At 41.1% G+C, this 23,816-nt stretch overlaps 1 protein-coding gene across 1 annotated transcript in view; it reads left to right on the forward strand.

Moving 5' to 3' along the window:
- The first annotated feature begins 3,646 nt into the window (after positions 1-3,646).
- INPP5F (inositol polyphosphate-5-phosphatase F) overlaps positions 3,647-23,816 on the forward strand; it is a 39,929-nt gene continuing 19,759 nt past the window's right edge. The window contains exons 1-3 of the mRNA XM_041415959.1: positions 3,647-3,866; positions 16,627-16,707; positions 23,210-23,346. Of these exons, the coding sequence (XP_041271893.1) occupies positions 3,770-3,866; positions 16,627-16,707; positions 23,210-23,346 (315 nt within the window). The 5' untranslated portion in view covers positions 3,647-3,769. The remainder of the gene's footprint in view (positions 3,867-16,626; positions 16,708-23,209; positions 23,347-23,816) is intronic.

A 23,816-nucleotide genomic window follows, 5' to 3' on the forward strand; every position in this document is an offset into this window, starting at 1 on the left:
CATGTATAACACTTCAGCACTTGGCAACTTCAGCTGTTCTTTGGGTGTCATTTGGTGCTTGGCCTCCACAGTATTCACAGTCATGCAAAAATAAAAGTAATGCAAAAATATAAAGTTATTTATGCAAAAATTGAATATATATATATTCAATTGAATATATATATAATATATATATGCACATATATATAGTTACTTTTGCTGTTTTACTGTCTAATCTATGGGTACATCTTGTGGAAGAAGCTAAATTCAGTAGACATCAGTAACATTACAAAGATGAGGATGTTTTTTGTTTCTATAATATTCAAATAGAAAAAAAACCCCTAGGGAAATTAAAGCAACTTCCAAGAAAGCTAATTGCAAAATTAATTAAAATTGGTTAAATGATATTGGAACAAAAAACCTTTTAATTTTTTTTTCCTAAAAGACAAATTCCAGTGGTCCTAAAATTTTACTTTTTACCCTTTCTAAAGGCAGAATTTTTCTTTTTGTAATGTGAGCTATTTTGCTCTTTAGAAAAACCCCAATCAAAATTAAAAGTAAAAAAAGGGAGGTAAGTTATTCCAAAGGGTAATAAAACCATTAACTTCTTCAGACTGAGGAAAAGAGTGTAGAATCTGTTTTGAATGAGATGCAAATTGGATTACAGTGGCCATGAAGAACAGCCTGCTGTTTACTTTGGAAAAAATATGAATTAAATGTCGCTCTGGTATAATATAAACTATATTTTAACTGAGGAAGGCAGCCCAACAACACAGTAAGGAATCTTTTTATGTGCACCAGTTTGGTAGTTGGCAAAGTGCAATTTGCAATTCCGGAATAAAACAATTGTAGGCAGTCAAAACATTCTCATTTATTTTTGAAAATGGTCCCATTGATTTGCTCTTAAGAGCCAGTGCACCAGAGGGAAATCAATGCCGTGTCCATAAGCCATAGAGTGTATTGCAGATATTAACCACATACACATTGCTTTGAAGGAAGAAGGTTGTTCTCTTCCCAGTGCTCACTGAAATAGAAATATTCCCATGGCAAGTAAGACATTTTCATGGTGAAGGAGGAAATACCAGAGTTCCTCTTCCTTTAGAGATAACTACAGCTGCCACAAAAAGCTTCTTCAGTGAAAAGAAAGCTAAAAATAAATTCAGGCAAAAATTCTTATGCAGAACTGCTTTCCCTGGCTTTTGAGAGTTTTCATTTTCTTGCCAAAAATCTAATGTTCATGCCAGTAGTTTTGTATTTTTCTGTTGTAAAACACAACACAAAACCATTTTTCAGTAGTGCATTCACAGGCACTTCAGAAAATGTTCTAGTGCCAAACAAACCTCTTTTATCCACTATGTTGCCTGCCAGGAGACCCTCCTGTGTTACTCTTGTTCTGAGGAGGTTCCTTCTCAAAGCAGACTCTTCAGTCTTGCTTTAATGCATAGCAGGCCCTCTCTAAAAAGCACACAAAAGCTTTCTCAAAAACATATTTCAGAAGAGGAAAGGAACCTCACCAAGAGAACCTCCCTAATCTCCAAAGGAACACAGAAGCACATGGAAGTGGGTAGGGAATGCCAGGAAGGAATATTGAGGTGTTGCCTTGGACACAAAATAATGAAAACAGAAAGGACAAAGCACAGCTGGGTTAAAAACTAGCAAGGAATACGAAGGGTACCAAGAAAGGCTTCTGTAGTTACTTTGGCATCATCAAAAAAGATGAACCAAGATTTTTCTAATGTTTCTCTGGAAGCTGCCAGGAGCATTGAGGCCAAACAACCAAAAAAAATTTGTTTCACGACTTTTTAATGACCAACATTTAGAAATAAAGTTCCTCCCACTGTCTACAGTGCCATTTCTAAATCTGGTACCCTTCCCCTCAGGAAGAGTGATGTATTTGTCCAGTCTATCCAGCCAATTGTACTTCCAAGTGTGGAGTGTTACTAAATCACATCCTTTTCCGTTAACCAACATTTAAACTTGAACTCAAGCTGCTGGCAATCAGGTAATACCAAGAGTGCATGACTAATTGTCAGCCTACGCATTTCCTTACCATCAGCTAGTGACAATGAATTGCAAAAATGCAAAATTAATCTTTCAGGTTTTTTCCCTTATGCTAACTAAAGCTGAAAGGCTCATAAAACCAGCACCCAGCTGTGAATCTATGGATTCACACTGAATGCAAACAGAAAACTACCCACAGGGGGGGAAAAAAAACCTCAGATCAAAGCATGAAAAAGGGCAAAACAAAAGTCTGTCCTTGAAATCCCTGCAAGCATTTTAATGGTGACCCCATGCATTGTGCTACAACACTGAACTACTTGGGAAACGCAAGCAGAATAGAGATGATATTGCAAGAGAGAAATATTTAGTGAATGATAGTGCAGGCTAAAGACACGGGAGCAAAAATAATGTTTTGACCCTCTGAGAAGCTCAGTTCCTAGTCCCAAAGCAGAAAAGTTCTGAAGTACATGCTTGTCTTAAAAGATGTTAATGTTCAATTAAAGCTATTTAAATTATACATCTAAAGTCATGCCTGCACTTAAATTCTTTTTTAGACTGGCTGCTCAGTACCTCCCAAAATCAAGCTCTTCCCTGGCTCTTGAATGTTCACATTTAATAATGAGATTTCTCATTTCTTAATGTCCTTTAGTCACTTAGTGTTTTGCAGCATCACTAATATACATCAATGGAGAAAAATAGTATGAGAGAAAGCAATCTTTTCAAAGAGTGGTTTGAAAGTAGTGTTTTCCTCCTACTGTAGGTGGCTGAACAATAATTGGTAAATGTTTTAATTTGCGAATTGAAGCAGCCAGCAGCCCTTCACTGGGATGCCATGTGCCCACCAGAGCTGCTCCATCACTCCCCTGGCTGCATGCAGGACAGGATGCTTTCTGTCTGTGTGCAGCTCTTCCTCACTTTCACAGCGAGTGAGACTTAAACTTCTGTATTCAAACAAAAGCTCTACAATCTTGTGGACAAGCCCTCAGTAAGTCTGGGAAGGGTCTGTAGCAGCGACAAGCTTGCAGGTACATCTTCCTGTGTTGCCTGCAGAAGATACAGAGGGAATGGTCTGCCCTTTCATCAGGAGGCGCTGCCTTTAGAATAAATATTTAAAATAACGATGAGCCCTGCGCTGTGGTCCTGAGATTTCCCTTCACCACGAGTTAAACCGTGTATCACCTTCTGAGGGCTGAGGGCAGCGGAACTGAGGGGAGCGGGGATGAGAAGGGAGCGGGGATGAGGAGAGAATGAAGGGAAAGGCGCTGAGGAGAGCGGGGATGAAGCGAGCAGGGATGAGGGGAGTGGGGATGAGGAGAGCTGATCTGAGGGGAGGCGGGCTGAGGGGAGCTGATCTAAGGGGAGCGGGCTGAGGGGAGCTGATCTAAAGGAAGCCGGGGCTGAGGGCAGCTGATCTAAGGGGAGCCGAGCTGAGAAGGGGCTGAGGGGAAGGGGCTGAGGGCAATGGACCGAACGACCCCCGGGACCGTCGGGCAGGGTCGGCAGCCCCGCCCTTTGCAAGCCCCGCCCCTGCTCTGCCCCTTTAAGCGCGCGCGGGGCGGGGCCGGGCGCTGTCACGTGCGGCGGCGGGAGCGGAACCCGAGCTCGCGCCCGCTCCGCCCGCTCGCGCTCCGGCTCCGGGGCAGCGCCCGCGGGGCTGCTCGGGAGCGCGCGCCTCCGCGCCGGCCATTCCCCCTTCCGCCCCGGGGCCGCGCGCGGCGGCGGCGGGAGCGTCCCTTCCTCCCTCGCCGCCCTCCGTCCCTCTGTGCCCGGCGGCTCCCGGCGTGCCAGCATGGAGCTGTTCCAAGCCAAGGACCACTACATCCTGCAGAGCGGGGAGCGGGCGCTGTGGTGCAGCCGGAGGGACGGCAGCCTGCAGCTGCGAGCCGGTGAGACCCCCGCGGCCGCGCCCGCCGCCTGCGCGGGGAAGGGCGGGCTGGGACCCACCCGAGCGCCGGGGGCGGGCGGAGGTTGGCGCGGTGACCCCGGCGGTCCCGCGGCGGTTCGGTAGCGCTGCCCCGCGGGTCGCAGGAGCAGCCCCGGTTCCCCCGGGCCGGGCAGGTCACGCGTGTCCCGGTGTCCCGGCTGGCGCCTCTCCGTGCGGTTGTTTCCCCTCAGGTGAAGCAGCGCTGCCCCCGCCCGCGGCTCCGCGGCCGGTGTGAGCCGGAGAGGTGCCGCTGACGGAAGGCAGCCGGTCATCCCCGGGAGCATCCCCGGGAGCACCGCTGGGGCGAGGGGCCGTGCGGGGCTGGTGTCAGCCTTACATAAGGGATGCTCCCGGGGCACGGGCGCCGCGTCTTTGGGCGGATGGGTCCCGTGGTGGCCTCGTCCAGGAGGAGCTGAACAGGTGGCTGCAGTGGATAGGGACTGGGTATCTGTAAGGTGCATTCCATTCCTTTGAGGTTCTGTGATTCTGTGGCTTCTAAAGTGCTTCTAAATTTTTCAGGGATTACAGGCTGCGTAAGTGACAATTTCACAGGGCTCCACTGTGTATTGATATGAGACTGAAGGGAAGGCAGCGCGAACAAAAACTGAGCTGGAGTTGTGTAAAAGGGGATTTTGAAACAATGGTAATTATCCTGTCCTACCTAGGTGGTTACTCAGTAAAGGTGTCTATAAAATAAAATGCCGCCCCTGGGAGTTACCTTGCTTTGTGTAATGTGTGCTCTCTGCCATGGCAGGAGGTTGGGACAAGATGGTTTTTAAGGTCCCTTCCAAGCCAAACCATTCCATGAGTTTTCATTGTTTTCTGTGATTCTAATATGTAGGTTTGATGTCAAGGACCATGCTGACCCTGCTTGTATGAGAAAGAAACTCTCATAAGCAGTGTGTTTCACCAAACATGTGGCAGGCTGCATAGGTGTTACTTACAGCTTTCTAAAACTGGGATCTGTGTTATGCCAAAAAAGGTGCCTAAATGTGTATATGACCAGGCTGGCTATCCGAGTACAGTAGACTTTATGAGCTTCTGTGAAAGGCTGGACAAACTTTAAACATAAACATTAAATACCGTTGTTATCTGTGTTTTTTCAAAGAACTGTTTTTCATACTGCACTTTCTTGTGTTATGTTTTCATCCTTGAGCTGTCTTCTCAGCGCAGTTTGTTTGCATCTCTTAGATAAAACTGCAAACTATGTCAAGTTAGCATGACTGATTGTTGTCCATCAACTTCACTAATCCAGCAATACCTTGATTTGCAAGCGACCTTACAAAATAACTGGTGTTAAGCTAGCAGACAGTACTGCTAGTCAGTGAAATGTGTGCTTTCACAGGGGAGCAAACCCCTCAGGTTTAGGTTTGTGATGGTTACAGCCATCTGCATGGGCTGAAAGCTCTTCCTTGGCCCACAGTAATTAAAACAACTAATGATCTGTAGTTCTGGAGATTAGCATTTGATAACTTTAACTTTTAAAAGCATCAGTGCCTTGCTTTCACGCAGCTATTGCTGTGTTTTATTTTTTTCTTGGTGTCCTTTAGCCTCCTGGAGGCTTTGCCAGTGCCCAGCAGTTTGTCTGCCTGCTGTTCCAGCAGCATTTTGTCCTTTGCCTGCCTCTGCATTTCCAGGCAGTTTCCATGTGATCCCTATTGTGTGTGACCTGCAGATTCATGAAAGGTAATGTGATATTGAAGTCCCCTGGCCTGCTTGAAACTCTCAGTTGTTAGCAGTGCTTTCCCATTTCCATGTGTTTGCAGCTTTGTTTCTCCGGCCCTCTCTGTGGATCATCTTCTTGACAGTGGACTCCAGGTCTGTGAAATGAAATACCTTAGCAGGCTGAAAGTAAGCCCAAGAAAGAAACAGTTCTCTCACAGGAAGTGTTTCTCGGATCAATAGCTCTTTCTTGGATTAAGACAAAACTGCATATCCTCAAGTTTGCAATTTTATTACATTTGACCATTTATTATTGAGGCCAATTTCATGCCCGGAAATGAGTAAATGGATTTCTGTGTGATGAGTCACTGCCGTGTTAAAAAAAAAACAACAAAGTCATAACTTGTGTTCATTGACATGTTTAATAATCTGTCAAAAGGCTGTGATCTAGCTCTGTGTCTCTGCTTGGTTTCAGAGGTCTGGGTTTTAAAAATTCTGTCTCACAGAGGTTGCTCTGAATTAGTCTTTGCACATTCATGGGTTGAAATTGATAATACTAGTAAACCTTGCAAATCATTACTTGAGAGGGTAGGTCTGAATCTAAAAAGCTGATGCTAAGATTTAAAGTACTCTCCTTCCTCAACTTCAGAAATTTGCCAATATTGAGAGCTGTATTTCTGACCTCTTTGAATCATGAAGATAACAGCTTGAATAAAAAAAAAAGGCAAATAATCTTGGTAAATATTTGCCATAAGCAAAGTCTGAGGTTGGCTCTCGTTTGAAGGATGTCAGCCTGTGTTTACAAGATGTTTCTGGTTTTTTTTTTATTCTCTAAAGTGAAAGCACTAATGAGTCACCTGCAGGAAATTCATGAATCACTTTGGCATCATAGACTTTTTTTTTTTTTAATAATTTGGCTGTTGAGAGTGTGCATTTTTCAGTGTAGTGAAAAAGCATGTGCTGTTCAGCCATGCCTTAAATGCCTTGCATCAGGTCTTGGTCAGGGTTTCACTTTTGGGTTACTCTGTTTATGCTCTGTGTGGCTGGTTTTAACTGGTAATTCTACACTGATTAGAAATATTTTTTTTGATGATGTTTGTATAAATTGTGTTTATATTTGCATATGTATGCATATATATGTGTGTGTAAAGGCTGAAAAGTGTTGAAGACACAGAATTCTTCTCACCGTTTTTTAACAGCACTAGAAGGAATGAGACTGTTATGGTGCAAAACTTCTATTATCATTGTGCTGGCCTTCATAATACTCCAGGAAGTAATGTCAAATTAGATTGGGAATAGTTGTTACTAAAACTATTTATTCTAATTGTGCTGATTCCCATTGCTCTGGAGAAGAAAACTTACCAAATATTTTGAGGGATACTTAGATTGCAATTAATCTAACCCAGCTTTTGGGGATGTCATTCTCAAAGGCTCAGTTGCCTCTGCCTGAAAGAGTAAGATGGGTTAAGCTGTGTTTTACCTCTGGTACTGTAAAGTAGAGGCAGATGAGCATTTGTTTGTTTCAAACAAACACTTTAGGAATTTATTGTTACAGTATTAATTTTCATCTGTTGAAAATGGTTGTGAGTCAGCAACTGAAGCAATGCACTTTAAATACTTTCAGTGAGGGATGTGTTACCAACAGTATTTTCAGAGTAGCAGGGGGCACATTTCAGGTCAGGTGTCTTAGTCTGATAGTGTGAAATCATCTCTGAATCACAAATCATAAAGTCATTTAATATTCCAGCTGTGTGCTTGCCTTACTCCTCCAAGGCATTGCAGGAGTCATATAGAAATGACTTGTCAGAATTCCTGAGCTGCTCTTCATGGCCTGGAGGAGGAAGAGCAGTTCCTTTGTGGAAGCCTGGAAGTGCTCAAGTGAAGGCTTTGAGCTAATGAATGGTGTAAGGAGTGATGCCACTACCACCAAAAGGTTATTGCTAAGTTTGAGTCTGCAGAGCAGTCCTAGACGTGGCTCTGAGGGGTGACAGCCTGAGTGTGAAGTCATGCTGCTGAATTATTCCATACAAAACTGCCTTCCTGAATTTCAGTAGTATGTCTTGGAAACTGCCTGTCTATTCTGGGAAATGAATTCCACAGGAGGCTGGAGCTTTAGTATTTCAAGTTACTTCAGAAGGAACCTCAAGCTGTTTTCTGACACCTTTTTAGCTGCAGTGGGTACTGCACTGTTTCTCACCCTTGCTTGCTCATTCTGTTCCTGTGTTCCCTCCTCTCTCTTGGTTGTCAGCACCACGTCCTTGTGGTGTGTGACAAACCAGATGTCAGACCTGATCTGCTTTAGCTGCAGCCCAGCGAGAATGTGGGCTGAAAAAATCAGCAGCACTTGGGTCCCTGTTGCTGCTTTTGCCTTCTTGTGAGGGAGAACAGAGGGGACCAGGGGAGTGGGCTGGGCTGCTCTGTATCCTTCCTCTGATTAAATACTGCATGCTTTAGTCACTCTATGCAATATTTAGTCACTGTTGCAGCTTCTGACTCTGAGGTGAGATCTTCCTATATATTTATAAGAGAGAAATGATTTTCTGCCTTTTATAAGTAAAATCTTCTTTGTAATCCATACATGGTTCTTTCTATAGACCATAGTAAACCTAAAACTGAGGCTTAAGTGGGTTGGTAGTGTGTTAAATCCTAGCCTGGTGGGCCTGGTGAGAACCTTGAGGTGAGGTGCTTTTTTACTTTCCTGTGGAGTGTTAGCAGGTGATGAGTTGAATATGACAAGGGTGTTCCCCTCTCTTTTTTTCTCTTTTTCTTTCTATGAAGAGTTCTGAAAATGCCAAACATGTCCCAACTCAGATGTGTAGATTTCTTGGAATTCCTGTCCATGCTGAAATGACCTGAGGTTTTAAATACAGGAAAAACTCCTAATGCTTCGTATCTTGATATTCTGGTGTTGCTGGTTCTTTTTTTTTTTTCCTTTTTTTTTCTTTTATTTTTACCTTCCCCTGGAATGAAAATTAATCTAATTAAGTGGATTTCTTTGGCTTGTATTTTGCTGGCAGAGGTGACTCATCTTTGATCTCATGAATCAGTATTAACTAAATATTGAGTAGGAAATTGCAGCCTAACTGCAGCTAAAATATTTAGAACAGAGGACACTGATTTCAATTAAGAAAGGTCTGCATCTGCACCAAGGGCTTGTGGTTTTTTCATGAGAACACTGCTCTTCTTGTTAGGTTGTGTCACAGTTTAATGGTGGGGGTGATATTTCATCTGTATGTGTAGGGAAACGTGAAAGCTTTTGTGATTCCAAGTTTTGAACTCTGAACTGCAGGACAAGGCAGCCACTTGTTTGATATGCTGCTTGTGTTCTTTCAAAACAACTGTTGCAGATTGGAATGGGATAGAAAATAAAGTAATGGGAGTGGAGTATCGAGGAGAAATTACTGGTTGTGTGTCTAGAGGGAGAATTTGGAGATAGTGCAGAAACTGTTTTTTATTAAAGCTTGGCTTTAGTAAACAGGAATGTTAATACTTAATCACCAGTTGTATTTTCTTGCTCCAAACATCTTCCCCAATAAAAACTGGGAGAGGACTTTTTCCCTGAAAAGCTGAACCCAAATGAATGAAATAGCTCTTGAACACTGAGGTTTTCCTTTTAAGGGAGAAAACTACTTGAATAGAGCCCTGGAGCAGTGTTTGCTGAGTCTCTGAAAACTGAAAACAAGGCCCTCCAACATCCTTGGAACTGGAAACCAGAATTCTGAGCCAAATTTAAAAGTAAATGGCCTTGCCCAAGAGGTAATTGCAAGATGTAAATGGCAAATATGCTGGTCTGTCATTAATTGTTAGCTCAGTTTTTTTCCTTGTCTGTTTCTCAGTTAATGAAAAACAGCAACTTTTGCACATAGGGGTGATGGTTAAGTTTTTCCCTATATTTGCATGCCCTCCAGTAACATTTAAATAATATGTTGCTGCTTGTTAATTGGGTAGTCAAATTGTCCCCAACAATTAAAAGAAAAATAAAGGGAGGAATATTGGGGGGGGGCTATAGTGTCTTGAAATCCTCTCTGTTCCTCAAACACATGGCAAAGTTTTGAGTATAACTCCCATATTTAGTGTTAGAAATGGTTGTTTCCAATCCATAAGTCTTCTTGTGCTTTGAGACTGGTTAGTTGGACAGTCAGAGAGGAAAGTTAATTATGGCATCAGAAGAACAGGTGACAGTCAGGGAAAACTTTACCTTGCTTCAACTTGGCTCACACTGTAATTCTCCCATGGCTCTTAAGGAACATTAGCAAAGTCAGCTCTGTGATTAGTAAAACAAACTAATTTCCATAATTGTGAAATCCTTCTAGTAATTCTCTCATGGCTCTTAAGGAGCATTAGCAAGAACAAACTAATTTCCATAATTGTGAAATCCTTCTGCTCAGTAAATGTTTATATTTTAATTTTTTGAGCACAGAATAGCTTTCTTGTACTCTTTTTTTCAGTGTAGCTGTAGCTGAGCAAACTTTTAATAGAGAGTCTTCAGAATGAGTGAACATAGTGTTTAAGCTGTCAGTTTTGTAAGTAGGTTTGAATAAAATCTTTCTCCTTCCTGATTGATGGTTTCCTTCTTGCAGAGTAAATAGGATTTTAAAAAATGCAGACAACCTACTGCTTTCTTAGCTTTAAGGGTATATCCTCAAACAACTTGAGCTTTGTTGAAATACCAGCTAAAAATGGGGATAAATGTGTGTTGGTGTGGAATAATATTAATTAGTGCAGAGTTGTTGCTTTTGGAAGGATAAAAGATATTTTTTCCTTTTCTGTTTTACTTCTGAGAAAATGTGTTTGCTGACAGAGTTCAGCGATGTGAAGAATAAAGGGAAGCTCTAAAGTTAAAAAGAAAAAAAAAAGCCAAACCAACCAAGCAAAAAACCAACCCTCTGAGCTCCAGTGGCTTGGCACTTATTTGCATTTTAAGAGTCCCTGCTGGGCGGTTTTCGGAGTGGTATTTACAGGTTTGTGGAAGGGATGGGAGGAACTGATTCTTATCTCCAAGGGTTGAGATGCACATAACAGCTTGCTGAATCTATTAGCCATCCGTGGTCTCTGAAGTGGGGTGCACACAGCTTGTGGGTGCTCAAGGCAGTGCACTGGGCGTGTGGGAAGGAAATGCTTTGTACCATTAATAAAAATAAACACTGCTTTCAAATAATGTTTATTTCGCCCATTAAAAACCTCTTCTCCTTTGTATGTTTTATAATACATATAAATTATTTATGTGTTCTACTGGACAAATAAATATACATATTTGGGATACGTGCTAATTTTGTTTTTCTTGGTGTGGCGTTTGATTAAAAAAGTTTGGAGGCCACTGATGCACAGGGTCAGACTGTGTTTGGAGCAAACACTGGTGACAGCAGTTTGTTTGCACTTCCAGCACAGGGGTTCCTTGTGCAATTCCATGTAACTCTGGACACTCTCCAGACAACTGAACATTTCCCGTATGTTTGCCAGTTTCCCAAGCAATGCCTGGTGACTCAAGGGATTTTCTGGCTGCACCAGAATACAAAGAAGTGTTTCTTTATCAAGATGAGTAGTAGGGACTCATTTTTGTTAGTTGCTTTTTCCTGCTTTGGCAGCAGCACTATAAATGTATTATTGTGTGCTGCCATCCCCACTGCTTTAAATCTGTCACTAAATTGTACTTGACTTGTTTGTGTTCATCTCTTTTAATGCTGAGATGTCGAAGTGTCCCAATAAAGCAGGTGATTATCTGAAGGGATAACTTGTTTAAAGTTAGGAGAAGAACAGGCAAATAAATAAAGTTAGCACTTCACAACAATTAAGAGCTTGTAATACTGAATGCCTTAATGCTTCATCTTTCTGCAAGTGGCTTAAAGACAGTTTTATAAATCTGTGCTGAAAGGAAAACTCAATTAGCCGAAGTTTTATTTGCATAAGTAGTACTTTATTTCCTCCAGGAGAAAGATGTTCAACTTTATATTCTTAAATCTTCCCAGTTAATTTGTAATCTCTTACTCCTGGCTAAAATTCCAGAACACTATTCAAAGATGAACTGGAACTCAGAAGCACTTTCTTTTGAAAAGCCACAGGAGGTCATAAAGGTCAAATATTGCTAATAATAAAGTCTTGCAGTTGTTTTTGAGCTAAAACAGACACAATTTGGAGAAAAAAAAACCTCCTGAAATCTATTTAAAATATTGAATCTTCTTCCTGAATATTAACACTTCTGGTGTTAAAATTTACATTAGCAGAGCTGCATGATTTATTTTGGCTGTACATAGTGAGTCATTCTGCTTTTATTTTTTCTATATAAATATCTATGTCTTGTGTTAGATGGTGAAAATGATGGAGAATTAGTGCTCTGTCAGACTCCAGGAAGACTTCTTGAGAATTGCCACATGAATGTCCATGCTTATACACTTAGGTGTAACCTGAAGGAAATCCAGTGATGATGTGTATGTTTTATATTGAATTCACTGTCAGGAAACACTTCCTAGCTGAGGTTCATTCCCAAATGCCAACAACAAAGGAGATGAGAGGTGTGTGTGTGCCGTCTGAACTACAGCAGGATTGGAAGAGAAACAATTACAGCTGCTCAATGGATTGAACCAGGCAGTATGGGCTGGATTCAAATGATAACAAATTAAATCATCTTTTCTTCCTGCCTTCTCCAGATGAAGCTGCCAGCCTTGCCTCCAGCCATTCTGTGTGGTTTATCCCAAAGCAGTGGTTTGTTTTCTAGTCAGAGTTTGTGCCTGACCTTGGATCATCTCAGCTGGTGGTAGACTGCAGAAAGAACCAGAAAGCAGTTTTGGGTTTTGATGCTCTTCCAAGTTGCTTTTGTATCACCTTTATCAGGGTTATGTTTGTGTAAACACAAAGAATTAGAGAGGCTTTATCTGGTGCTGCACGGCTCTGTGTGCTGCTGGTGAGCTCTGAGGGTGGTGCTGGAAGTCAATCACATCAAAGCTGGTTTTGTTCTGAATTTGTGACAGAACTTCTGTTGTGCTGCAACTGAATGCTGATACAATCACTGTGAATGGTAAATGCATTGCAGTGGTCATTTATCTCTGACGGGAATCAGCAAAAAACCCCAACATTTGTTTGGGTAGCTTGAATTTATTTAGTAGGATGAGGGAAAGAATGAGCAATTTTATACTTCAGGGTGGATGCTTGGTGAGCAAGTGTATACATCAGAGTGTTAAGGCCTGTCAAACACTGGCAGTTCTCTCAAATTTAAACACATTGAGGACAGCAGAGAATTCCTCAAGTCAGGGAAGATCTTCCACGGGACTCATCTCACTGCTCACAGTGATTCTTTCTGGACTTTCTGCTTTCATTGACAATGACTGTTTTGACACTGCTCTTTTATCATCAGCACGATACTGTAAGAAGTCTGTTTCAACATCCCTGTGTTGCAGTTTAAAGTTGATAAGTCTTTATTCCTGGCTCTGTGAGGTCTAAAGGAGGACTAGTATGACATTTATAAGAGGTTAAGTTTGTGTGAGGAAACAAGAGTAACTATTGATAAGTTGTATTTCACATTATATGTCAAAATATTATTGGTTTTGTCTGTAAGGAAAATTCAGAGTTTCCTTTTGATAGAGCCTTGTGGTGGTTAATTCTTGCTGGTAGGCATTTCTTTAAAAAAGAAAAAAGAATCAAGCTTGTCATGAGTCCTTTCAGCATTCAGCAGTCAAATGGCCAGGTCTCATGTATACTGTCTGCAACTTTGAACTGAACATTTTCAGTTTTGTTTTGTATGGTTATTTTTATGACTTTAAAAGGATGTGGATACCTTCTGTGGCATGTATCACTGTCTACCATCCTAGGCTGCCTCTTAAATTCTGCAATATATAATACAGTTAAATACTTACATCCTGCAGGTTTGCAGTTAACATTCTTGGATCTCTGAATCTTTGCTTATGTAATGATTTTAAATATAGAGTGGTTATAATTTTCAAAGATACAAGATAGAGACTGGAGATTCCTTGCAGCCATTTGGTAAAACTGGCAGCAGCAAACAGTCTTGATCAACTTTAGTGTTAGACAAAAGTTGGAGGCAACTTCTTCCTATACAGAGTGAATAGGAGCACACTCAGCATGAAAGCCCATCTTTGGGGATGGCTGGGGAAATTATATTTAAGTCTTTATTTTGTTTGGTTCATCCATCTCTTATTTCCAGAGTGCACTTTTCAGGAGCAAGAGGTTCATATTGGTATTTACTGTAGTGATATTTATTCAGCATGATTGGGTGTTGGCTCTGAGCTATGGCTGCCACACAGGAAACTGAATTCTAACCAATAACAAAGTTCTAATCAGGTTGGAACCAGATATGCTTTATTTAGTTAAAAAAAAAACAAAAAAACAACCCTGCCTTGCCTCTGTGCTGTCACACATACTTTCTTATAGAAAGTTCTCTAGAAATAGTGTAAGAAAAACAAATTTAGTGATGCTGTCACCAAAAGGAAGTCAGTGTGATTCCACAATTGGTGTTTTTAACAGCCTACAAGCATTTTTCCTGTGAGGCTTCTTTGCATTTTGGTTTTCTTGGACACTGAAAAAAACATGGTAATCCCCTTATATATTGCTGAATATGTCTTTTTTCCCCCTATGCCCTGCCTTCCCCATGGAAAATTTTCTTCAGTCAGCCTTTACCATTGGTAGCTTGATAATCTCACTGACCTGAGAGCCAGTGCTGCCCAGCTGGTGGATCCATATTTGCTGCATTTAAACTCTGAAAGTAGAATATTTGATTCCCAATACTTTTGCTTCTTTCCCAAAGCTTGTCTGTACGTAAAGTTTAGAGCCATTTCTCATTGTGTCTCTGCTGCTCTGCTGCTGGGGTAGTAGGATTCCTGTAGAAGGCTTGGAATTTTGGTGCTGCCTCTGTCAGAGGAACCCACAAGAGTAATAAAACATCTGTGTAAGATATCCGATTTTCTTATGTTCTTTTACAGGCAGGTCTAAAATTTTGTCTCCTTATTCCTCTAATTAAAACAAAATCTTGTTTCCTCATTTTTTTATCTCTTGTAAACTCCTAGAGGAAGGCTCTGGATAGCAAGTGGGGTTTTCTTGCTAATACTTTGTCACAGCAGGGTATCAGAGTTTTAGAAAGACATAGACTGTTTTCTAGATCACCAGGCTTATGGTAGCCATGGTAAACCCTCACTGATTTGGTTCTTTAAATTCCTCCTGTGTCTGGCTTTGTTTGCTGCTTGGTATCACTGGCTGGTGGAAATATGAACATTAGGCTAATTACAAAGATAGCAATAAGTAGATGAAGTGTGAGACAATGCAGCTGTAGCAGAGTCCCAGGGTTTAGACAAAACTGGGAAAGAAGGTGGAAGGTTTGGGAATGAGGAAAGCTGCCTGCATCCCTCTTTGCTGCCAGTGCAGATTTCCCACTCAGCACAGAGGTTCTCCTGTGTGTTTTTTGGAGTGAAACTGGAGCTCAGGCTGTTCTAGGACTTGTTTTGTACGAGCACAAATCTGCCAGGAGGATACAAGATGTGTTCAGGTGCTTCAGCAGGGATTGAGGGCACATCAAAGCTGTCACACCCACAGTCACTGATTTCCTGCTGCTCAGCTGTGATAGTCTCCCCAGGAAGTTCATTTTATTCTGCCATGATTCACACGAGGTTCTGTGCAGCTCAAGTCACTGTCCAGAGGAAGGAAGAGACAGGAATTTGGTCCAACATGGTTACAGACATTAATTTGCAGTCCTGCATGCTGCAGCAAACATTGCTTTAAATTCTGCTGCTGTGGGCTTTTAGTTCTTGTTGTCTGTATCCAGGCACGTGTGATCCATCCCAATTAATACGTTTATTCCAGACCTACCCTGACTGCAACTGTTTCTACTGTAGCTCGTGGAAATGCTTGTATTTAATGAGGAAAATAGCTGAATCTTGTACTATTAAATGTTGTGCTGGAAGCTGGGAAAACAATGTGTGTTCTGGAACTATCAAGGCCTCAATTACAAATGTTTTGAGGAGGATTCGTGTTCTAAAACAGCTGTGAAAAAAAAATCATACTATCAGTTGTCACCTGCAGATCTCAGATTTACAAGAAGAAATGAAGATATTGCAGATAGTGTTTATGTAGATGATTTGTACTCTTTTGTGAATTTATTCTTTCAAATGTTCATCTACTTACACCAATAGCTAAGATATTCAATTTGTCTGGATGTTAAAACTGGAGAAGCTCTTTTTCCTTGGAACAAGAGTGTTTTGGTAAATAATAACAAGCTTGCCCTTCATGATATAGAGAAACTTTTTCTTCTTTGAGATTTTTTTCTCCTACACAGATACTTGCTTTTAAGTATTTGTTTTCACTTTAAAGATTTGAGTTAGGAATTTCCTTCTTTCCCCCACTCTCAAATCCTTGAACAGGTACTGAACTCCTTTTCTTCCTGCTTTCTCTTCTACTTCCTATGTGGTTCACTGGAATTTGTTAAGAGTAGGAGAACTAGAAACCTAAACCTTAACTTTGTGTGCTTTGATATTCCATGTACTTGTGGAGAGTGTTTTAACAGAAGGGGAAGTGTCTGTGGACCTTGTGTGCTTTGATATTCCATGTACTTGTGGAGAGTGTTTTAACAGAAGGGGAAGTGTCTGTGTGTGTGTGTGTTTATAGAAAGAGGATGTGAAAGTAATAGTAATTGGATACAAATGGGAGGGAGCTGGGGGTGAAAGTCAACATCTGCTGGGTTTTGAAGCTGTGCTGGTGACTCAGTGACCTCTATTCAGTTTCACTACAGCCATGTAAAATTTTGCTTACGTGAAAAATTCTAGTGGATATGAGAAGAATTAAGCCTCCATTAAATTTAATTACTGCTGCCTAAAGCTACTTTTCCCCCTCAAAAATATGGAAAATATCTGTGGTAGGAGTTTATGTTGGAAACTTAGTCATTTTTTCATAGCTGCTTGGTAGCAAGAAAAAATGGATGTGTATAGCAACTTATTATTGCTGGAATTATTTTACATTTTCTACCCTCTAAGGTGGGGAAAGTGGAGAGGGTGACTGCTCAGTTTAATTGTCCTGTTTGGTTTAGGTTTACTGTTTAAAAGCTTTGTTCTTTTTTTTTGCAGCCACTGATCTTCTTTTGGCTTGGAATCCCATTTGTCTGGGCCTGGTAGAGGGAGTCATTGGGAAAGTCCAGCTTCACACAGGTATGTGCTTTGTTCTCTTCTGATGGGGTTTTATTTGTTTACTGCTGAAGCTCTGTGATATTACAAATGATACTGCTTAGCTCCAGTGGAACAGTGTAGTGTTCTTTGCTGTGGAGGAGCACTCCCCAAATGGACTTGTCAAGGTGATTGTGGCTGCACATGTTAATTCAGTCTGCTCTCCAGTGAATGTATTGTGATTTGGCACTGTCTTGTAAAAATAGACCTGCATTCACAAATAGTAGAAACTTGCATTGGAGTTCTGTCTGAATCTCCACGTGAGATTTATAAAATTCTTAAATCTTTTGGAATAACCCTTTCAAGGAGATTCCTGTTGTTCTCCTATGGTACAGTGCAAAAACTAATAAAAGAAGCTTTCACAACAGTATAAGGCCTGAATTCTCAATGCTATATAAAAACCTGGAGAATAATTGCTGCCTTGGTAGATGAATTTTTGAAAGCAAGAGGAACACTTAAACTTGTTTGCAGTTAAATGACAGAGCTGTAAAACTCAAGCAGGTGTAGAATTCATTGTTATGTTAATGATAAGCTTGTCTCTAACTGATAGTAGTAATGTTTTCCTGTAAAATAAACTCAGTACTCCTTTTGCTTTATCAGCTGCAAATTCTTGTAGCCATAATAAGTATTTATTTTGATGTATACCAGCTTTGTCCAGCAAGATACCTCTGCCAGTAGATCTCTGGCTGTTTACTGTCAGGTAGGAAAGGTGGCCATAAACCCTTGCTGTGTGCCATTGTTTTTGTGAGTGCCTACACCCTGCATTTAAAATAGTGCCTGGCAATATGATCAATACAGGTAAAGTTTCAAGTGTGTTCCAGGAGGGCAGGATGGATTAAGTGCTGAAATGGATCAGATGTTTGTGCTCCCTTGAATAGAAACAGATTGCTCAGGGTGGCAATAATGGGATGGAGAGCAGGGACTGGGACACCCTGGCATGAGTGTAGGGCAGATAAATCCTAGGAATTATCGTGGCTCCACAGGTACTGTGACCCCTGGTCCTGTTTCTGGGAGTAAGAGTTGAGAGCCCACCTCTCCATGAAGTTCCTGGTCATGTCCTCCTTCTGGTCACATCACTTTGTCTTTGAGTTCACCTGATATTTCTGTCTGTCCTCATTCTCCAGATTTATTCAGCTGCCCTTTTTCAGATCTGGTGCTATGAAATGGTTCAGACTCTGCCATCTCACTTTCTCTTCTCTTCATCCAGGTTGTCTGTGCTGGTCAGCATGTGCTGTCCATGATGAATGATGGCTAAACTGCAGTAATGCCCTTTTTCTGCTGTGGGAAAGTGCTCAGTGATTGGGTTTGACACATGTTTTTTGTGTATATTTGGGGTGTGGTGTTTTGAAACCAGTCACTTGGGTACACAAAAGCCTTTCCCCCCTTCTCTCTAGGGAATCTAGTTACAAAAGCCTTTGAAAACGGAGACTTCAAATGCTTTCTGGAAGGTTTTTTAGTGTGTTGTGGCAGCTGAAGATCTTTGCATGTGTGTTTATTGTGAGCTGCTTCCTCTGCTTATGAAATCCGAGTTGAAACTTTCCTCTGAGTGTGGCACTTCAACAGGTGTCATCTTGCTGTTGTCAGGTAAATTAAGATTATCAGGTAATAAGCCTGATATCTCTTCTTTCCATGAGTCCTGTAGAGCTACTGAATCAATTAAACTCATCCAGGTATTCCACTCAGCTGCTGCTTAGGTCAGTGGAAGTGTTTCCTTTTGTGTCTGCCTTGTTCAGCTGCTGTCATCACAAACTGTTCATCCTTTTTCTTGTAGATATTCTGGTATTTAGTGATGCAACTGTCCTATAAATGGTGTTTTGTTTTCTATTATTAAATGTCTAAAGAAAGACAGCCTCCAGGTGTTTATCCTTACTTTTCTTTTGAGAACTCCTTGAATTTGCTGCCATTTCCTGATGAGTGTCATCCATCAGGATGCAGTGGCAAGGAGAGGGCTGACTGAGGTGTCTCACACAGCTCTCCTCAAACCTGCTACTTTCAATTAATTCCTACTTGATCATATTCCAGTGTGACTAGATGTTATCCTCAGGCTGAATCATCTAGCAGTCTGTAACAGTAACCTGTCTTCATTATTTATTCTTGTATCAATCTTTGTCACCTGGAAACTTTATCAGCAGAAGTTGTATAAATATTTAACATTGCTGGATGGTTCTGTCCAGGCTCAGCAGGAGAACTGTGCTGCAGGAGCTGGGTGAAATGCCTGACCTGCAACAGGAGGACTTGCTGCTCTGATTTCTTCTCCCGTGCCCCCAGGTTATCAGGATCAGAAAAATTAGTTTGAAGCTTATTTGGTGAATTTGGGCTTGTCCTGCTCAGAGCCTTGTTATCATCTATTGTTGAAAAGAGGTTTTAAAATCCTTGACACACGCAAAGACTGAGAGCCTCAAATGCCTTTTTAAGTATTGGAGTTGCTACCAGTGCACTCTAGAGCTGTGACAAAACCTGTATACACTTGAATATCTTGGACATAGATCCTCATGTGTTCGTGAAAGATTTGTTTATTGCAGGAATGCTGGAATTGTCTAAGATGACCTTAAAACGTCCCTGTAATCAGTCATGGGCTGTCTGTAATTCAGCATTGGAATATCCTTGCAAATGAACTGTAACTAGGGATGGGTTTTAATTTACTATTAATCTTGCTTGCAAGTTTATTGCTTGCCTCATACAGGAGAATTTGTAGGAAAGCTGCTGTGACATGGAAGCTGTCTCATAGAAACCAGTTGGCCAATATTACATGGTTTAATTTTTAATTCTTCAAAGAATTTTTGACATGAGGGAGCAAGTTGTACCTCTGAACATAATTGTACACTTATATTTGAGATTCAAATCTATTTAAAGCAATATTTTGTGGTTCCCCAAAGTGAATTTTCTTAAACATTCAGATACTTTATTTCTTTGTGTGCGTAGGGAACTCAAACCCAAACAATAAAACAGTTGAACATCAGAATGTAAGAATGTAATTGCTTTCCCCTTTTTGGCCCATCCCAAAGCAACTTGTAAGAAAATGCAGAGTAATAATGGCAGTAAAAGGAAAAGGGTTTTAGGATGTATTGTGGAGATTTTACTGCAACAGATCATTGCACATTTTCTTGGTAAGATGCACAGTTAAAATTGTATTTGCATAATCTTCCCATATGGAGGCAAGCACATCTCTTACATAAAGGATCTCCTTTACAGAATTTAATTTTGTTGTCCAGTGTATCTGACTATAACCAAAGCTGGATTTCCTAACCAGATCCAGTAATTGCCTCTTAACACAATAATTTCTGCCACAGGTTCTTGTGTTTCTTGGTCAGAGCACATCCCTGTGCAGTGCAGTGTCTGTACTTGGATTCATTTGGAGTGTTCCAGTGCTGGTTAATTAAGACCCAGGTTAAATGCTGCTGGCAAGAGTCCACAGACTCTGTAAACAGGAGGGAAATGGAGTTCTTCCTTCCTTATCCCCAGCTTTTTTTTTGTTTGCATGTCTCTGGATCTTGATAGAAACTACAGGCCGTTCTGAAATCTCCTCATTGAGATATAACTGAATTTCATACAGTCAACAACCCAAAGCATTCTTTTTGCATGCAGCCAATTTTTAAGCTGTTCAAGTAACAAAAAGTATGAAACTGGTGGCGTAGAATTTCTTTGCTAAAATCAAAATCCTTGCAGAAAGCAGCATTTGTAATAAACTCATGTACAGTTTATGAAAAGTTAGTGCAAAAGCATTTGGGAGAGAGTAAATGCTAGATTGTTGGGGAAGCCTTAGAGAAAAACAGCAGTGTTGTGCTGACAGTGTTGAAACAACAGAGGAGTAAATTTCCATTTTAGTGAGGAATGAGAGGTAATAGCTTCCTTTGGATGCAATACTTCAAGCTAGTTGTCACCATCTGCTCTGCCTTAGTTCATAAAACACTGAAAATGAACATTACATCCTGAGAGATGACTTGAAAAGTGCACTTTTCTGGGGTGGCATGCAGCTGCCCTGTTCTGCAGTGCACACCATACCTCACACACTGAGCAGCAGTCACTAATCTGTGGAACTGCTTTTTTCCTCCTGCACATTCTCTGTATTTAGAGATTCAGTTATTTAGGTATTGCTGGCTATTATAATGTGCTGCTTTTATGGCTATTGTTGAAGTTTTTACTTCAGGGCATACTTTATCTGCATAATTACTTCCTGACTGTTTACTTTTGATCTGCTAGTGAATTCCTGTTTTCTTTTAATGTTCTGTGGCTCTGGCTATAATACAAAGAGTTTTGCAGTGTACACCAAGATGACATTTCAGTGCATTTTTAAAAATGACAAAAGGGTATTCAACTCACTTGTCTGTATAAAGCTCTTAAGTTCTTGTTTACAGCTAACAGGATTTGTTAGTATAGGTAGGGGGAAGATTGGGCAAGGATTTTTCCTTTTTCAGTTTTTTACTGTGGCATACATACTCAGAAATGCCTTTACCTTGTACTGTTCTTCAATAGAACCCTACTGATTAATTCACTGGAAATCTGGATGGTTGCCTTTGTTAGAAAGTGTTTTGTTTGTTGACATACACTGGTGATCTCCTAGGATTAAATTGTGTGGCCAGCCTTCTGCAGGTGGGAATAAATGAGATTATAGGACTGCCCAGCAGGAATACCTGCCTGCACACCCTGTTGTAAAAGCTTGGATTGCCCTGGCTTTTCAGACACTGCTGGGTTTGCCTACTAGAAATCAGCATAAAAAGGGTAGACATTTTCAGATGAACTGATAGGCATCTTTATGTGCTGCTGGTGCGTTTGGCAGCATTTCAATTTCTTCTTTGCAAAAGGATTTTTTTAACCTATTCATTGGTCTTCTCTCTGTTGCATAAAACCTGTCATTTTCCTCAGCTTCCCTTTCCCCGTGGCTGCTGGGTGGGGTGCTGGGGCAAAGGCAGGTGTTCTCCAAGGCAAATTCCTACAGCTGCACAGAGGAGCTGCTCCAGCCCCTGCTGGCCCAGCGCTGGGGATCACCGAGTGGCATTGCTGTCACTCTCCTCTCCTGGTCTGGTGTCCTTTGACCCATTTTAGGAGATTGTGCTCGTGTGACAGCTTGGATTGTTCTTGTGACAGCCTTCTGCAGCCTCAGGGCTGACTCTGCTCCATCAGGGTGACACCCTGAGCTCCCTCCTGACCTGAGGTGTCTGATCCTGCAGGGATTAGGATCCTGCTGCAGTGTTCAGGAGCAGCGCAGGGCTCCCTTTACAGGACCATGCATATTAAAGAAGTTGTGCCTGTCTTCATTCCCCTTCCCCTCCTGCCTTTTTGGGAGGCACCCTCTGGCTCTCACAGCCTGTCTGTAGTTATGAAATTTTTAAAGGCTTCTTAATACCTAACACAAATATATATCTCTTTTTTAAAGGCAGTAATGCAGAATCCAAGGGAGGATGCAGTGTCACAGCACACAGTTGTCTGTTGGCAGTGACTATTCCTGTTGAGATAAAAGGAACTGCTGGGGTTTTCTGTGTTTTTCTTAAGCATTCAGAGGATAAAATACTGTTTAGAATTTACTGAGCAAGGAGAACAGGGTTTGCATTTGCTATAGAGCTGCTAAATAGACTTTTCAAAAGCTGTGTATCATATTCAGAGGCACAATACATGACACATTCTGCCATCCCAGGTGTGGGAGCATATTTAATTCTATCACAGCAGGCTTTTTATGTCTTTGTGTCACCTTTTCAGCTGAACTCAGTTGCTTCTCAGCTGGGAGAAGTGGTGAATGTGTATGTTTCTCTCTAGGACTTCCTCTGCCTTTTCCATCTTCCTTAACAGAACTTCTGCTTTGACTCCTGAAGGCCCAGCACACAACTCCTGCTGTAGCCAAGGGATTGAAATCTGGGAATATGCAGGCACTCCTCAGCAGTCAGTGGGAATATTTGCTGTGTTTCCTGTCTCATTAAAGTGTGGGTGCCACAGCTGCTAGTGCTGGAGGCTGGATGTGTGCATGGAATGCATCTGTCACCAATATCTTCATTAATTTTTATCTCACTAATTTCTCCACCTCTTTATGCTCTTCCTGAGCCTTTAAACACATGTAAACTCCTTTATGTGGTGCAGTCCATGTTTGCTTCACTCATGAATCTTGTAATCAGGTGTTACCTGTGTCTGTCTTGTTGTTTGATACATGACAGGAGGTACAAAGGGAAATTCTTACCTTGCTGTTTGAGTTCCAGCTGTTCTCAAATTCTGCTGCCATCAGTGGGAATGTATCAGCCTAGAGATTATTCATTGCTATAGGTGAAGCAGGGGTAACTTTAATGTAAATCTGTGAAATACTTAATCTCCTTATTATATTAGAGACTGAATAAATATTTTAAAGTCTTTTTAAAATTCTATCGCAATGCATAATAACAAAACACAACAATAACAAATCATCATTCACTGGGTTCTTCTAGTCAAATGGTTTCTGTCACACTAATCAAAATAAATTCCTGACAAGACAAATAAAAGCATCTACTGGTCTCTTTTTTCCCAGATTTGCCATGGTGGCTGCTTTTAATTCGTCAGAAAGCATTGATTGGCAAACTTCCAGGAGATCATGAGGTGTGCAAAATAACCAAGATTGCAGTGATTCCACTTTCTGAGACAGAACCTCAGGATCTGGAACTGGAGGTATGGCCATCCTCAAGGAACACTGACTGTCCCCCTCCTGCTTCAGTGAAAGAAAAGTTAAATGCCTCTTGTCTCTTTCTCCTGGTTTAAGCAAACACCTTGAATATTTTGTGCTTTTTTAAATACATTTTTTTGATTAAAATATTTTTTGAAACAGAAATCACAAGTTCTGTTGGGGAGGGGAATTTCAACAAAATAATACCTAAATTTCATAAAGATCATTGGGAATACTACACAAGAATAAGATTTACTGAACCAGGAGCAAGTGGGTTTTTTTAATGGATTGTCTTGCTTTTATCCCGTTTTGGAATCTTAATTTTATAACTTGGCTTGAAGGGAAATCCTTACTTAAAATGTTGCATTTTTTTTCCCCAAAAGAGAATGGATAAAGGAACAAAAATAAAAAAGAAAAATAAAAATGAGTAGTGCTAATTTAATTTGGGTGGGAAGTTGGGGTGGGTCTGGGTACT

This window comes from Onychostruthus taczanowskii, unplaced genomic scaffold (assembly GCF_017590055.1).
Source record: "Onychostruthus taczanowskii isolate IOZ18803 unplaced genomic scaffold, ASM1759005v1 scaffold5, whole genome shotgun sequence".
NCBI lineage: Eukaryota > Metazoa > Chordata > Aves > Passeriformes > Passeridae > Onychostruthus > Onychostruthus taczanowskii.